Source organism: Eurypyga helias, unplaced genomic scaffold, assembly GCF_000690775.1.
Source record: "Eurypyga helias isolate BGI_N326 unplaced genomic scaffold, ASM69077v1 scaffold47538, whole genome shotgun sequence".
NCBI classification, from domain to species: Eukaryota; Metazoa; Chordata; class Aves; order Eurypygiformes; family Eurypygidae; genus Eurypyga; species Eurypyga helias.
Window position 1 is genome coordinate 1 of NW_010267184.1, and position 15354 is coordinate 15354.

General features: G+C 45.4%; 1 protein-coding gene across 1 annotated transcript; it reads left to right on the forward strand.

Moving 5' to 3' along the window:
- Positions 1-1158: 1158 nt before the first annotated feature.
- On the forward strand, positions 1159-13967 carry STAM2 (signal transducing adaptor molecule (SH3 domain and ITAM motif) 2). The gene is made up of 13 exons (XM_010157320.1): positions 1159-1238; positions 2798-2873; positions 3065-3160; positions 5393-5539; positions 7051-7120; positions 7838-8024; positions 8590-8684; positions 9773-9855; positions 10042-10129; positions 11138-11192; positions 11783-11936; positions 13338-13507; positions 13727-13967. The coding sequence occupies exons 1-13, from the start codon at positions 1201-1203 to the stop codon at positions 13956-13958; spliced, it is 1491 nt and encodes a 496-aa protein (XP_010155622.1). The 5' UTR covers positions 1159-1200; the 3' UTR covers positions 13959-13967.
- The last annotated feature ends 1387 nt before the right edge of the window (positions 13968-15354 follow it).

The window sequence follows — 15354 nt, forward strand, 5'->3', positions numbered from 1 at the left end:
AGAGGGACTCCAGCCCTCGGAGCAGTTTTGTGGCTTCCCTTAAAGAGTTAGCCTAAGCTTACATCGATAACCTGTGGCCAAAATCACAGACTTGTGTTCCTCCTCCTTGGTCTGCTTTTCCAGCTAATGACAGGCATTTTGGGGCACTGCTGGCTGCTCTGCTTGCGTGTCCTTTGTGGGAACCATTTTGAGCTTGCCCCTGTGTTGTTACAACTTTTAACTGCAAAAGCAAGTTGTAATTGGGGCCAAGCTGATTATCAGCGAAGGCCCTTAATTGTGCATGTGACATTGGGTTTATCCTGCAATTCACTTTTTATCCAGTTATCCAAAAAGTTTACCACTGCTGTGAGCAAACATGACTGTGTAGCAGCTCTTGTCACCCAACACCACCACACTAATAGTGAGTGACTGTTAGGCTCTGCCTTCAGCTACTGGTCTTTAAAATCCTCGATCCCAAAGGGATTTACTGGCTTCTCTTACTGAAGTATAGTATTGATTAGGATGTCACTGTAATTTTGAATTGCATTCTGATGGGATTAATATATAACCATTGGAACTGGATGGTCTTTAAGGTCTCTTCCAACCTAAACCATTCCGTGATTATGTGGTAACACAGAAACCTAAATCTTTCAATTTAGTTTAAATACCAGACATTTAGATGGTGTTTATATTTCCTGAAAAATATAGTAAGAACAAATATCTGAAGTGTGTTGAATGAGGAGATGGTTTTTCTTTGGAGCCCTGAAAAGATACTTTATCTTTCTTGGAATATCTGCCCATAACAGCATGCAAATATTAGAAGGCAGCTGTAAACCAGGGCTGTGACTTAAACTTGGCGTAACTAAACAAAGTTTACAGGAATAGTTTCTTTTTCATCATTGACAATGTTACACTTCAAGAATTGTTTCTGGTTTTGGATCTTTTAAATGCTTGTAAACATCTGTTAGTTCAGTGCTGCTCTTCCCCTGTGACAACATGTGGTATGCAACACTCTAAGATAGCAGGGGTTCGTGCTAATCTGTAGAGGACCCTGCCTGCCTTTTGGGGTTCTGTGCGTGGGGGGTTAATTTGGGGGCGACTGAGGCAGTGCTTGTTGGCTGAATCTGAACTTAATAGGGTATGAAGTATTAATCAATCCTATTTTTCTTTACAGAGAAGGCTACAAATGAATATAACACCAGTGAGGACTGGGGTCTTATAATGGATATATGTGACAAAGTTGGAAGTACTCCTAATGGGTAAGCTGGGTCTTGGCGTTCCGGGATGGAATTTCATGTTGGTGTGAAGGCTGGGTCGGAGAGAACGCGTCTCAAGATGCGCGTTGTAGCCAGCTATGCAGTGAGTGCTGCCGATCTGATGCTCCGCAGGCTCTACAGATACGTGTCCTTGGCTTTAAAATGCTTTGAAAGAAACGTTCCAACGGGATTTCTCGTAGAGCAGTTCGTGTATGCGGAGTGCATTCCTATTTTTACAGTTTTGTGCAGTAGGCGGGGTCGTTCACGTTTAATGATCGTGCATAAATTCCCAGAAGTGACTGTGCCACTAGCAAAAAGTGAACTGGTTTCCTTGCAGAAAATTATCTCGCTAGGGCCGTTAGCTGTTTCTGGTGAGAAGTTTGCCTGTGGTCCTTCCATCTCGCTAGGGCTGTTAGGTGAGAAGTTTGCCTGTGGTCCTTCAGTAGGAAGAATGAGACTGATGGTGGAGAAAAGAGGAAAAAATTGGGCTCAAAACATGGATCAGTTGGAATCAGTTCAGCCTCAGGGGTAACACTGAAACGTAAGTGGTAGTTCAGTGGCCCTGTAACAGCCAAAAGCCTTTGCTGAATTTTAAGGTAATCTTTTAAGATGTTTTGAAGTAAACCTGAATGAGCACATAGGCTTGAATTCTTAAGTGATCTTAGAAGTTTTATCGGTTAGATGTAAGATTTAAGGTCGCTACACTGAGAAAGTTCTTGCATTAAATACCTCTCACAGGGAGTAATAGCAAATTATTCAATCTGGGAATCTCTAGTCCTTAAGAAAGGGTAGAATATCCTTTGAGTCCTTTCTTAAAAATCTGGGGTTTTGTAGTGCCAAAATACAGCTGTAGAGAGGGGTGTTTTAAATCTGCTCATTTTAGGGGTGGGGGTCAGAAGAAGAGTGTTAATGAAGCTTTACGTATGCCCCAGCTCATGTAGCTGGTGCGTGCCGTTAATGCTCGTTTGAAGAAACTCCTTAGCAGAGTAACATTTGTGCCGTTAATGCTCGTTTGAAGTAAGAAACTCCTTAGCAGAGTAACATTTAGAGTGCTAATCAGTGTACTTACCTCAGATTTTGCTGAAACAAATGGTAAAATCTTTGTGTCTTTAGTGTCTTGAAAATGGGATCCAAGAGCTGACAACCTGTGAGCACGATTTCGACACTGAATACGTAGAGGCCCTTTACAGTAGCCAGTAAAACAATCATCTAGTGAATCGTTTCTGCTCCTCACTCTGTTTTATGCAGACATTCCTTTCATTGCCTGCTTCAAATCCATCTCCTCAGCTTAATGGCAATGGCTCCCCTTGTGACCTGGCAGCAGTTTTGTGGAATTGAATGCAAAAGGCCAGTGTAAAACCAGAGTCTGTTCTGATCCCGTACACATATAGGAACAAACAAGTTGCTACACGTTTATTTCTGGGCCAGCTCCGGGAGAAGTTCGGGTTTGGTTACAACAGACCCAGTTTTGCTTGCTTACCCCACGTGAGATCTGGTGTCGGTCATTCCGCAGGTGGTGTCAGTCCCGTTTATCAGTAACGGTTTGGGTGTTCCTTTTCCAGAGCCAAGGATTGCCTTAAAGCCATCATGAAGAGAGTCAATCATAAGGTTCCCCACGTCGCCCTGCAAGCTCTGACAGTGAGTAGACTCCCACTGTTTTCAAGTGTCTGTCCGTACTGAGCTGTTAAATGTGTACCCATCAATTAACACCTTTCTGTCTCGTCACAGTGCTGAACTGAGGATGAAATTGAACTCTGTCGGTGCATGCTTTTATTTTGGATTGTTTTCACTGCTGTCATGCACTTTCACAATTGTATTTCTGCTGTCAGCTTTTAGGAGCCTGCGTATCCAACTGTGGAAAAATATTTCACTTGGAAGTATGTTCTCGTGATTTTGCTAGTGAAGCTCGAGGGATAATAAATAAGGTAATTTTTTATAACCTTAAGCACTGGGGGACTGTTATTTGGTAACTTCTTTGCTTTGTCTCAGCAGAGCAAAGAATTGGCAAAACTAGTATTGTCGTTAAGATGCGTTTTCTAGTTTTGGTGCAGTTGCAGATACTGCTGCCTTGTTTGTCTCATCGCTGAAATTTGTGTGCTGAAATTTGTATTACTCTGAAAATAGAATTCATTAGAATCATGGTAGGCTGATAATACCTACTCCAAATTTATATAGAATGACATGAGCAACTTTAAGATATGTGACTCTTTCGAAGCTCAGTTAATTCGATAATGGTGCGAGCAGCTTTTCTTGAAGAGCATTCTTATTGGGCTTGAATGAAATTTATGGGCTGAAGTGCAGAGGGAAAACCATGAGAAAGTTGAACTGTGTTTTTACAAGGAAAAGGATAAAGTCTTTGGACAATTCTCTTCGTTTCCAGAGATTCTCAGAAGGCTGAGTGAGGAGGTAGCAAAGACAGGAAGACGTAGATGGGTAGGGTCAAGCAGTTGGTGGGATCTAAATCTGGGTGTGATGAATTGGGTAAGCAGAAACAGCTTTCCCCTGGTTACTGCTCCAGTTGAAGACAAAAACGACTAATGGGTTAAGAAGTTCGTCTTCAAACATATGGGAGGCCTGGAATCATCAGCAAAGCAATTAAGGAAACTAATAAAATTGCTGGGAAGCAAAATGAGTTCATAGCTCTTCTGTTTTTTGCTTTGTATGGAAAAATAGGTCTTAAAGGCCTCCTCTTTGTTCTCATTAGCCATGGGCCATTCTGGAATCGAACATTGACCTTCGGGGTCTGACAGTACTTGTGGGTGTCAAACCAAACCTTTAATCCCGCTGAAGGGTGGTCCACTGGAGCGTAATTTGGGTTATTGTTGGGTAACATGTTTTACCCCTGGCCCACTCAAAGGAATAATCTTCAGAGGGCAGATAAAACTGGACTTTCTGCCTTTTCTCCAATGGAAAATGAGTGCAGACAGGTGTTACAAGTGTCTCCGTGCTGATACGGAGCCTATTGAGCCACACCTCTTCTTTCAAGTAAACGTGTGCTCGAGCCCAAACCTGTCCGCGTCTGTACTGCTCATCGTACGCTTCCGTGTGAGGCACAGGCTTGCGGCGCGGTCTGACTACGCCGAAATCTTGGCCGCGCGCCGCGTTTGCGCCATCCCAGGCTCTTATCCAGACGAGCCAAGTGTGGCAGGGGGAGAGCCCGGCAGCTACATCTGATTCTCCAGCGGGTATCCTGAGGTGACCTGGGGGCTTTGGGTTCCACCTCAACGGAAGCAGAAGGCACGGGGAGTCCCAAGTGCTTTGCTCCATGCTTCACCCTTGTGCTGTGGCGTGACCCTCACGTATGTGAGCTGCTGTGTTGAAGAGCTGCTCTTCTTGCTCCAGTAAATTTTTTAAGGCTATTACCCGGTTACAGGATTAAGAGCAACTGATGTTTAGTGTTACTGAGGCATGCTCGGAAGGGTTTTCTTTAGCCATGCAGTGGAGTACAATACATGACTCTGACCTGCATTTCTGCAGATGGATTATCCCTTTGGGTGAGGTTGTTAGCATATAACATTTGAGTGAAATCAGTGGTTCTGTGTGGATTTAGAGTAGCCATAAATCCTGTGGATGAGGGCAGCGGAAGGGGAGCTGTAGAGCCTCTTTGCTGCAGGAGGCTGGAGAAGAATGTGAGGGCCAGGGGAATTGAGGCAGAGCCTAAACTTGATCTGGGTTTGCCCCCACTGCAAGCAAGCACCTTCCTTTACCAGACTGTCCCTGCACCTCAGCTCCTAACTCAGGACCCATTAGCTCCTGTAAACTGTCCCACGAGCCGAGTGGCGCAGTATGTAGTGTGTAATTCCTTCTTGTGAGAGAATCTGAACCCAGGAGACACACGTGCGTATACAGCGATGGTACAGAGATCGGGTGGTTGTGAGTCCCATCATTTGATAAGTCAGCGGGGAGAAACGTGGTCTGGCAGCTGAGGAGAAGAAAGCAGAGATCATCAGAGGTAGAGAAGGGGTAGAGTCTAAGATACTGTCTTTCCCCGCAAGACAGACTTACGTGGTTGGGAGGGGCATAACAATACAAAGAATTAATAGAAATAGTTAATCTATAGAAAAATGGGTTGGTCACAGAGCTTTATGGAGAGGGAACAACTGTTTCTGTTGGTTTTGCGGTACAATCATCCCTTTTTATGCCTGTTTGTCTTCTAGGCTCATCCAAAAGTATGTGAAAAGCTTAAAACTCTAATGGTGGAATGGTCAGAAGAATTTCAGAAAGACCCACAGTGTAGCTTGATATCTGCAACCATTAAATCTTTGAAAGAAGAAGGTGTAACTTTTCCTGCAGCTGGATCGCAGGTAAAAGCTGGCTGGGGATACACGGCACTGCTGGGATCCCTGTTCCTTTTTGTTATGGCCTTGCCCTCCTAAGAAAAACGAGAACAGACCAAAGGCTATTTCATGGTGCCCTTAGGAGTTGTTTCATTTTGGATTCTTCGTTCCTTCAGGTACTTTAGAGCTTCGTGGAGCTGTCACCACCTTAAATCAAAGCAGTTCTACACCCACACCTTGTACTTGGTGTTTCATGGTTCTCATTGCTGACTGGGAGCACGTACCTTCATTTCTCCCCAGAGCCTCACAAAACAAAAGGCAGTGTCTGGAATGGAGACATTCTGTGCCACGCTTGCCTTTTCCAAGACCCCATTCCTTGTTCGTGCAGTTACCTGTTCACGTCAGGAGTTGTCCTGGCTCTGCCGTAAGCGGCGTGCTCCAATCCCTAACCTCACCCTTGGTATTTCACTTTTGGTGGTGTCTTATGCCCAATATCTGCCTTTTAGCTGGCAGATAGGATGGCAGGTGGCTTTTTTCCTCTGCTTTATTATTGATGCTTACAAGTGTTTTCATGTTAATTATGAGTCGGGTGACAATCAGTCCTGAAAATCAGAATTGCAGCTTCTATTATGTATTCCTTACATGAAGTTTACTTTTCTCTGTATTAAACATAGAGGGATTTTTACTTTTCCAGTCTTTCCTTCCTTCTACAAAGATGTTTTCACTTCTAAATGTAGGGTATGTGTTAAAACACATGGCAGAAACATGGACGATCTAGAGTACTGGCAACCAGTTCTGCTTCCTTCCCTACAAATCCACATAAAATGACATCTTCATATTTTTACCCTGCGCCCTTTGCTTCAAACAAGCAAAGCTGAGGCTTGTTAGTATTTGGTATGCTTGTGAGGCGTTGTTTTCTGGGAACCTTGATACATCCTAGACACGGCTGTCTGAAGCTAGGTTCTTTGTTCCTGGTGTGTGCGGAAAGACTTCCTCATTGGGATGAGAACTCTGAGATGATCTCCCTGAGCTGTTGTGGAGAGTTAAGTCAGCAGCTCCCACCTTTCTGTACATTTTCCTTCCCACTGTCTCACCAGCAGAGAGAGAGGGTAGCTTTGTGCTCGGATCCTGAGAGAGAGCTCCCTTTTCAGCGAGTCCAGCTGCCGCATAGTAACTTGGGTCTTTCCGACGTAGGACTCCAAGGAGCTTTTCTCCCCTTTTGAAGGGAGGGGTGGAGGACAAAGGTGGGAAGAGTAGTTATGTAAATGAGTAGTCTCACCTCAGTAAATGAGACTAAAATAATTAGTTAGATTAGTTACTTAAATTAGATCTGATTGTTTATTTTATTAAGTTCTTTGCTGAAAACAAAACCTGGCTGAGATTCTCAGGAGTGGTAATTTTTCCTTCTAGAAGGTCATCTTAATTCAGCACAGGAAGACAGCTAACCAGGAGCAACTTCCTACTGATTTTTTAAGGTATATAATTACAGAGCTTACATTTTCCTTTGTAACCCAAACTTCTTGTTAACACGTTGGCAGGCCACCACAAATGCTGCTAAGAATGGTTCCTCATCAAGTAAAACCAAAGAAGATGAAGATATAGCTAAAGGTAAATCGCTTGTCACAGCCTGGGGTTAGGCTTGCGCTCTAGAAGTTGGGTTAAAAAGCACAGAAATAGGAAGCTGTACTCCCTTCTGCTGCACAGAATTGCAAACAAGGGCACAGTGGGTTGGGAACTAACACTGTATCATTCAGAATGGTATGAAGGGGTCTCCCTCGCAGACGAGTGTTGGGGGTAACGTATATTCTTCCCCGTCACGTAGCCATCAGCATTGCCTTGTGACCGCTTGCGCTCCACGGAGCTTGGTCTCTTCCCTTCTGCACCCACATGTTTTGTTTTAGCCTTCATCTTGAGGCTTTACAAAAATCACACTAAATGTTTTATTCTTTCTTGGCTATAGTTACTGTTGTTTATACAGATTTAGCAGTATTTTGGGTCATCCTCATGATGCTCCTGACCCGAGTAGTGTTCGTCGCTTCGAGCAGTGGGCTGTACCACGAGAAGCAGAGGGTTTCTCAGTGTTGCATAACTGGTGCGTGATTCTGTCCTGTCTTTTAATCCTGTTGCAGGGCAGAGTTAAGCTCTTGAAATGTGAAACAGGGCTAGTAGTTTAGAGCCAAGATTTTGAACTTGAAGTATCAGAGGAGCAGATACAGACCATGTTTGTAACTCAATGCGTTTCTGCTTAGCTTTACTAGGAAAGCAGACTGCCTTTGTGCACAGGGGTAAAATACACTTACTTTCTCTTTTTTTCCCCTCACGCAGCTATCGAATTGTCTTTGCAAGAGCAGAAACAGCAACAAATGGAAACGAAATCCTTGTACCCGTCTGCAGAAATTCAGCAAAGCAATCCAAACTCGAGGAAGGTGCGAGCTCTGTATGACTTTGAAGCTGTCGAGGACAATGAGCTCACCTTTAAAAGTGGAGAAATTATTGTTGTTTTGGATGACAGGTATGATACTCTGCGATGAAGGCATCCCTATTCCAGCACTGTCGTTTTCTTAGAGAAGCATGTGCTTTTTCCCCACAGAAATGTGTTGTCACTCTGGCCTCCCTCAACTCCCTTTATCTTCCCCTGTTCTTTCCATACCCCGAGCTTTTGACCTCAGGTCATTTTCAGTGCAGGGACAACCTCTCTGTAGTACGTTGGGTATTTCGTTCTGTGGCGTAGGTCCGGTTTGTTTGTGGTTTTTAAGGTAAATGTTAGTTGGTTGTAACGTATCAGTCTAAAAACTGGAGAGGTGTGTTAAGTTTTGAGTGATTTTATTGATTATTGAATGAATTTGCTTGCCTCGATCCCTCCTATTCTCCCCCAGCTCCTGGCTGGGGCTTTGCTGCTGATCTCCACAAACACTCTCCGTTGCCTTGGGATCTCCACGCTCTCCGTTGCCTTGGGTGTTGGATAAACGGGGAAACAGCACGTTAGAGATTGCGGGTTTTCTGTCAAAAGCCCAAAAGATGTCACTGACACGAAGCTTTCTTGTTCAGAGTTGTGTAATGCAGCTTTATTTCCCCAGTGACACCAATTGGTGGAAAGGTGAAAATCACAGAGGAGTAGGACTGTTTCCATCTAATTTTGTGACTTCGGATTTAACTGTGGAACCCGAGGCAGGTAAGTCAGCTGCTAAAAGCTGTCAGATTAGTTTGGAAAGGTGCGTTTGTGGTGGAACTACTGATTAGACCATCAGGAAAATAATTTCCTGAAACAAGCCCAAGGGATGAGTTGAGAGCGCAATCCTGCCCTTGTTTTGAGCAAGCCGGCGCGTAGCACTGCTGTAGCTCACGCAAACAATTTCAGTCTTCTGATTCTCTTCTCAGTTGATACATTTTTCCTGTTACCGAAATTCAGTTTCCCAAAATTCATTTTCAGTACCATACTCTGTGTGGATCCAGTAACTCGCCATTTAAAATGTCAGAGTCTCTTTTCAGACACCAGACCTGGAAGAGAATAACATTCATACGCCCGTCAGCGGTTTGTAAGCATCACACTGCTAGTGTTATTCATGCTCACGATACCAAAATAAATCCTAACACTTAGAACTTGGCGGAAAGTCGCTGTGCGTGTGTTGGAAGTGGTTTTAGATGTTAATATGACTCAAGAGTCTTTCCCTTGTTGGGCCGAGGTTCGTCCTCAGGCTGATAGCCCAAAGGAAGCAGCTTCTCAGAATGTTTTCTAGGCAAACATTTTCTGTAGAAGGGAAAGCTCCGGGGAGACCTTAGAGCCCCTTCCAGTGCCTGGGGGGGCTACAAGAAAGCTGGGGGGGACTTTTCCCAAGGGCAGGGAGTGACAGGACAAGGGGGAACGGGTTTAAACAGAAAGAGGGAGATGGAGATGGGACATGAGGAAGGAATTCTTCCCGCAGAGGGTGGGGAGCACTGGGACAGGTTGCCCAGAGAAGCTGTGGATGCCCCATCCCTGGAAGTGTCCAAGGCCAGGCTGGATGAGGCTTGGAGCACCCTGGGCTATGGAAGGTGTCCCTGCCCATGGCAGGGGGTGGCACTGAGTGGGCTTTAAGGTCCCTTCCCACCCGAACTGTTCTGTGATTCTCTGAGACCTGTTTTCCTTTCTCCAGCAACTAGGTGTATCACTGCTTAAAGTGCTCTCATTTAGAGAACTGATGGCAAGGGAGGAGAAAATGTGTGTTTTACGTTAGTGTAGCAACACAGCCGCAGAAAAGAAACTAATATTTGTTCTTTCAGCAACTGTGGATAAAAATTCTGTTCCTGAGGATACTACAGAAGAAATTAAGAAAGCAGAACCCGAACCAGTTTATATAGACGAGGTATGCGATCACTGTAATATAAATATTGCTGAGATTTTACATTGTTTGAAACATCATTTCGTTACTGAGTGTGAGCAGATAGTTCTTTATGTAAATATAACCAACTCTTTATTTAAATATGAAAATTGAAACAGTCCCTGCCATGCATCAAAAATAACTCCTCTTAATCTTCTCTTCGCCTTTCAGGATAAGATGGATAAAACACTGCAGGTGCTTCAGAGTATAGATCCCACAGATTTAAAGCTTGATTCTCCAGATCTTCTAGACTCAGAAGGTACTTGGAGCACTAAGTTAGCTGGTTTTTGTATTTCCTCTCACAATTACCTTTTGTGGATTGAGCTGGTGGTTCTTCTGCGTTTATTTTAAGCTTAGAGACACCATGGGCTGTACTCAGTGCTGGAAAATAGCTGGTTCACAGTGGGAGCGTGGGGCTGTGTGTAGAACTCGAAATTTTCTAATAGTTGCCAAGCCAACTCCCTGGTTAGCAGCGGGATTTACGTAACTTCCAGCTACTGTAAATGCCTGATCATTGCAAGATCTATCCCCTATCAAAACTCTGCTTGAAATGAGCAATTAATTTTGCGTCAGAATGTTTTCAAAGCACTGCTGGCTGAGAGGGGGGAGGCTGATCAGCTTGCTGAACAGCCAGTTAGTTCGAGGTGTACTCAGGTGTACATCAGAAAGGATTGTTTCTCCTCTTCCCGCAGCGGGTGGGGAGCACTGGGACAGGTTGCCCAGAGAAGCGGTGGATGCCCCATCCCTGGGAGTGTCCAAGGCCAGGCTGGATGAGGCTGGGAGCAACCTGGGCTATGGAAGGTGTCCCTGCCCATGGCAGGGGGTGGCACTGGGTGGGCTTTAAGGTCCCTTCCAACCCAAACCAGTCTGTGATTCTTTGTTTCTAGAATGGAAAAAGTGAAGGTCAAGGAAGCTGTGCAGTTCAGCAGATCTAGATGGGATTCATGCAGGTTTATAGACAGGCCAGATTGGAGATGAAAGTCCTAGATTTTGCATAGCGCAAGCAGAAATGCCAAATTTCCCATGTTTTTCACCAGTCTCTTGTTTGAGGGGGTAAAGAGGAGAGAGGAGGTCAAAGCAGAATAGCCAAAGTCCTTTTTTAGGGCTGTCCAGGCTGGAGGAAGGGGACATATGTGGTGACCAGGCGCACTCTCCAGTTCCGTACGCTGGTTTGGTGTGCTTGGGTGGAGTACTTCTTGGCTGCATTCTTGCTTGCAACTTCTAGTTGTGCGAGACATTAACTCCCTTGACGCTTTTGTCTTCACAGATATTTGTCAGCAGATGGGTCCAATGATAGATGAGAAGCTGGAAGAGATAGATAGGTGAGCCCTAACATAGTGTCTGCGTTACTTGCTATGATTCACTTCAGGGTGTGCCGTTGTGTTAACTTTTCAGGGGGATACTTCCCTCTCCCAAGCTAGAAAATCTTGCAGGGATGAAATTTTGACAATTCTACCTTTATTGTTGAATGTTTTGGTTACGTGTGCATGCTCGGATTTGACTGCTGCTCTCCAAAAATCTGCTGCCTAAGTTGCTGGGTGCGTTTTTCCAAGGGCAGGGGGTGACAGGACAAGGGGTAACAGGTTTAAACGGAAAGAGGGAGATTGAGATTGGACATCAGGAAGGAATTCTTCCCGCAGAGGGTGGAAAGCAAAGGTAACTAGCACCCGTGGAGTTGCCTTTCTTATCACAGCTAGGGAGGAGAAGGTGTTCACCACTGGGACTCCCCTTCTGGCCCCGTTGGTGTAGGAAACAGAGTGGCAATCTTTGTGATGTAGATGTACAAGACATCTACCATTTGCTGCTAAAAAGTTTGTTTTCTTTGCATATTCGGAATGAACTGCCGTTCTTTCACCATCTAACACTAGATGTTAGAGACACTTAGTGTTTGCACGTGTTTGTTTTGAAACAGAAAGCATTCAGAATTATCTGAGCTGAATGTGAAAGTTCTGGAAGCTCTGGAGCTCTATAACAAGCTGATGAATGAAGCGCCCATGTATTCAGCCTACTCCAAACTCCACCACCCTGCACAATACCCACCTACATCTTCCGGGGTTTCGGTGCAGGTCAGTATCCCTTTCTGGAAATAGACTTGCCGAATATAGATTTTGATTTAAAAAGATGACAGCAGAAATGAAGTGGCTGCTTTCTTGTTAGCCTACGAGCAAGCTGACATCGCCTGGTGACTTTTTATAGCTTCTAGGGCAAAATACCATTTACGGACTTCAGTTTGCACTTGCCTGCTTGTACAGTAAGAGTTTTCTTAGTGTGTGTTCGAGTAAACGTTATTAAAAAATACAGAAAGGTTCCTGCTATGCTTCCTTTTGTACCCTTAGGCATGTGTGTTGCAGCAGCGTGGTGGATATTCTTGCCGTGAGTCATGTCCTCACGCTGAAAGGAAAATGTTACCTTCTTACCTAAGAGTGGAGATGCGAGGGAACTTCAGTATTAGCGCGTTAATCATGGGTGCGTGGTACCGCTAAATATAGAAACACTGGTCTGGTTTTAGCTCTCTTTGTTCCTTAAGGCACGAACATGTTGTACTGGGGGTGTCGTCGCTCAGAACTGCTGTACAGGATTTCCAGTAGCCACGTTGGTGGGTCAGGAACACAAAGCTGGAGGGGAGAGAGGTTTTCAAGATCCTTTTTTGGCGAAGGCGTGGAATGAGTGTTTTACTTTAAGCAAATTTGATTTTGATGTTAATTGTTCAGTGGGGAAAGAATAGTTGCCATAGCAACCGCTAGATCTGAAAATATGTCAGTTAAAAGTAATTCCGTGTCCTTAACTCCTGGTAACGATGGAAAATTCATCATATTTGGAGGTTTAAAAGTAACTTAAGGGAAAAGGCAACTGGAGTTACTCTTCCAACATGGATGCTGCCAGCGGTGAAAAACACCAGATAACGCCAAACGGGTGCCTATTGTGTAGCCTAAGTGCGTTGCACCACCTCTTCATCTGAGCTCTGGGCAAAGACTTGCATTATCTTAACCAGAAATGCAAAAACCAAAAGGTTTTTCTTTCCTTTTGTGTTACAGTCTTAGAGCGTTGTTAGGTTTTCACGTGTTAAATAGCAAACCTCATGTGGTGCCCATCCTCCTACTCAGCTCTGCATCAGCACGTGTAAGGATTGAACGTTTTGGAGACAAGGCAAGTCGGAGAGAAAGAAACAAGGGAGCTGGGAAGGGCAGAGGTTTTGTATGTGATGCCGAGGTGATTCTTCCCGTTATTATGCACTGACCTTGTTAGCAGTGCGTTTCTGAGGAGGGTGCCTTTCAATGAAGTGAAGGGGGGCTGTTTACAACCTCTTAGGAGAAGTTACGTGTCTTGGTTTGAGAACCTCACTGGAAGAACTAATCGCTGCTCATTCAGCCTTTGACCCCGCACCTATTAGCTCATGGTGCCGAGTGTCACGTTTGCTGCTCTTTAATGAAAAATAAAAGGTGTACAACGTGTGCTTTAATTTACAGTCGTACCCTGTACAGCCACCTAGTGGGACCTACATGATCCAGGGAGTTCACCAGGTCACCGTGTCCCCAGGCTACAGCCTGGGACCTGATCAGATGGGGCAGCTGAGGTCCCTGCCGCCGAGTATGAATTCTTCCGGAGCAACTCCGCCCGCTCAAGCTGCGTATTTAAGGTATCGCTACATTCAAGTTTTGCATCACCTTCTTACCAGTGGTGGTTTTCCTTTGCCTGGAGGTTGTGTGTTCCTGGGATATTGACAGTGATGCATAACAATCATTTTGAAACCACACAGCTGGCCCTTTGGACTAAGCAATATTCTCGTTTGCAGATCTGCTTGTTGGCAAAATGGGCATGAACTCGTCAGAATTAGCTGCGTTTTGTTTTGTTACAGCCCGGGACCGGATGCCGTGTTAAACCAGACGTACGTGAACCAGAGCCCTGGCCTTCCGTCGGCTGCCGGCACCGCTGCTTACACCCAGCCGCCGCTGGGCATGTCGGTGGATATGTCGGCTTACCAGAACAGCACCTCGAGTTTGCCTCAAGGACCAGCTTACCCCGGGGCAGTTCCTCCTCATTCTGTCCTGCAGCAACAAACAAATTACCACCAGCAGCCTCTCCTTTAAAAACAAACCCCCTCCCATTTCTGAATTCCTGAGCAGAGGTGGCCTGGCCTAGTGATTATTGCAGAACCCTGTCACGGATGTCACAATACATTTTCCTGTTAACTGAGGTGAAGCACTGCGTCGGGGCGATGCCGAGTCAAAGTGTGCGTCGGCTCTGATCCTTAAAATAGCTCGAACTCGATCAGGGTCCAAACAGTGTCAGATTGCTCTGAGCCCCTTGCTGCAGTGGCTTGTGAATCTTGAGATTATCCAAAAATAATTGAATTGAAATGTGTTTCTGGAAACTGGAGGATGCTCAGTGATTGTCACGCGTTGCTCTCATTACGATTTGATGTTGTGACAGCGAGGGCTGTGTACCTACAGGAACGTGAGAAATGAAATTTTTTTACAGTCCTGCCTGTTAGATTTCAGGAAGCTGGAGACCTGATGTGTTTCTCTTGGAGGAAATGGGCAGAGTTGTGCCAGAACTCGCTTGTGTTTTTGGCAGAAGTGGTGCTGCGAGAGCGGGTGAGGGAGCGGGCACACTGTGGGTACAAGGTGCTGAGCCAGAAACTCGGCCCGAAACCCTTTTTTGGATGTATTTAGAAGTGAAGGAGTGCTGTAGTTCCTTGCGGAAAAGGAAGGGCTCAGGAATGTTTGAAGCTGAAGACTGTGAGTAGCTGCCTTGTTCCCTGTCCAGTGGGAAGCTGAGTGGAACAGGAATTGTCTTTATGGGACCAGAGGCTTCTTGCCTCTCTTGGATTTCCTTTCTCTGCCACCCTTCCCGTGCCTAAATAAAGGCGGATTACGGCCGGAGAAGCCCGCAAACCACTGGGAGCAGGTGTCCTGAGCACGCTGTCTATGCAGGCAGTGCCTGCCCTGCGCGCGGGGTTGGGCCCCTCGCTGAGCTCAAGGAGGGGTTGGTTGCAGGCTGAATGTGTCAGACGTGTCTTTGGAAGAGGAATTGCCCCGGGATGGCGGCAGAGCAGCATGCGGTGGCTCAGAAAAGAAATCTGGGAATGTCTTCCCTGATGCACTTTGAAATGGGTGGGGTTTGTACGAGAGGAGCTGAATTGTCTTTCAGGAATGTGAGATTTCTTTCTTTTACTGGTTCAGCCTCTGAAAAAAATCACTTATTTCCCCCCTTATTTACCTACTTGCTTTACGCAGTCACGTTTATACCCATTTTAACGATTTTATGGTGAGTAACAATCTCCAGACTGGGGAAAAGAATGGAAGCAAATCACTGATAAAACCACCTTGATTAAGGGCAGGAGACTCCCCAATGCCTGAAGAAGTGTGTATGAATTTTCTGCCCAGTCAGAGCTGTCAGACTGTAGGTGTGGATGAGTGATAAAACCCACCGTCGCTCAGCCCCACCTCCGTTTCTTTTACATTCTGCGGAGCTGTTTGGTGA

Excerpts from the sequence above, each read along its gene's own strand:
- STAM2 (XM_010157320.1), top strand. The coding sequence starts at position 1,201 with ATGGATATATGTGACAAAGTTGGAAGTACTCCTAATGG. Across the intron at positions 1,239-2,797 it reads GTTGGAAGTACTCCTAATGG|AGCCAAGGATTGCCTTAAAG; the intron begins GTAAGCTGGGTC and ends TTCCTTTTCCAG. Across the intron at positions 2,874-3,064 it reads TCGCCCTGCAAGCTCTGACA|CTTTTAGGAGCCTGCGTATC; the intron begins GTGAGTAGACTC and ends TTCTGCTGTCAG.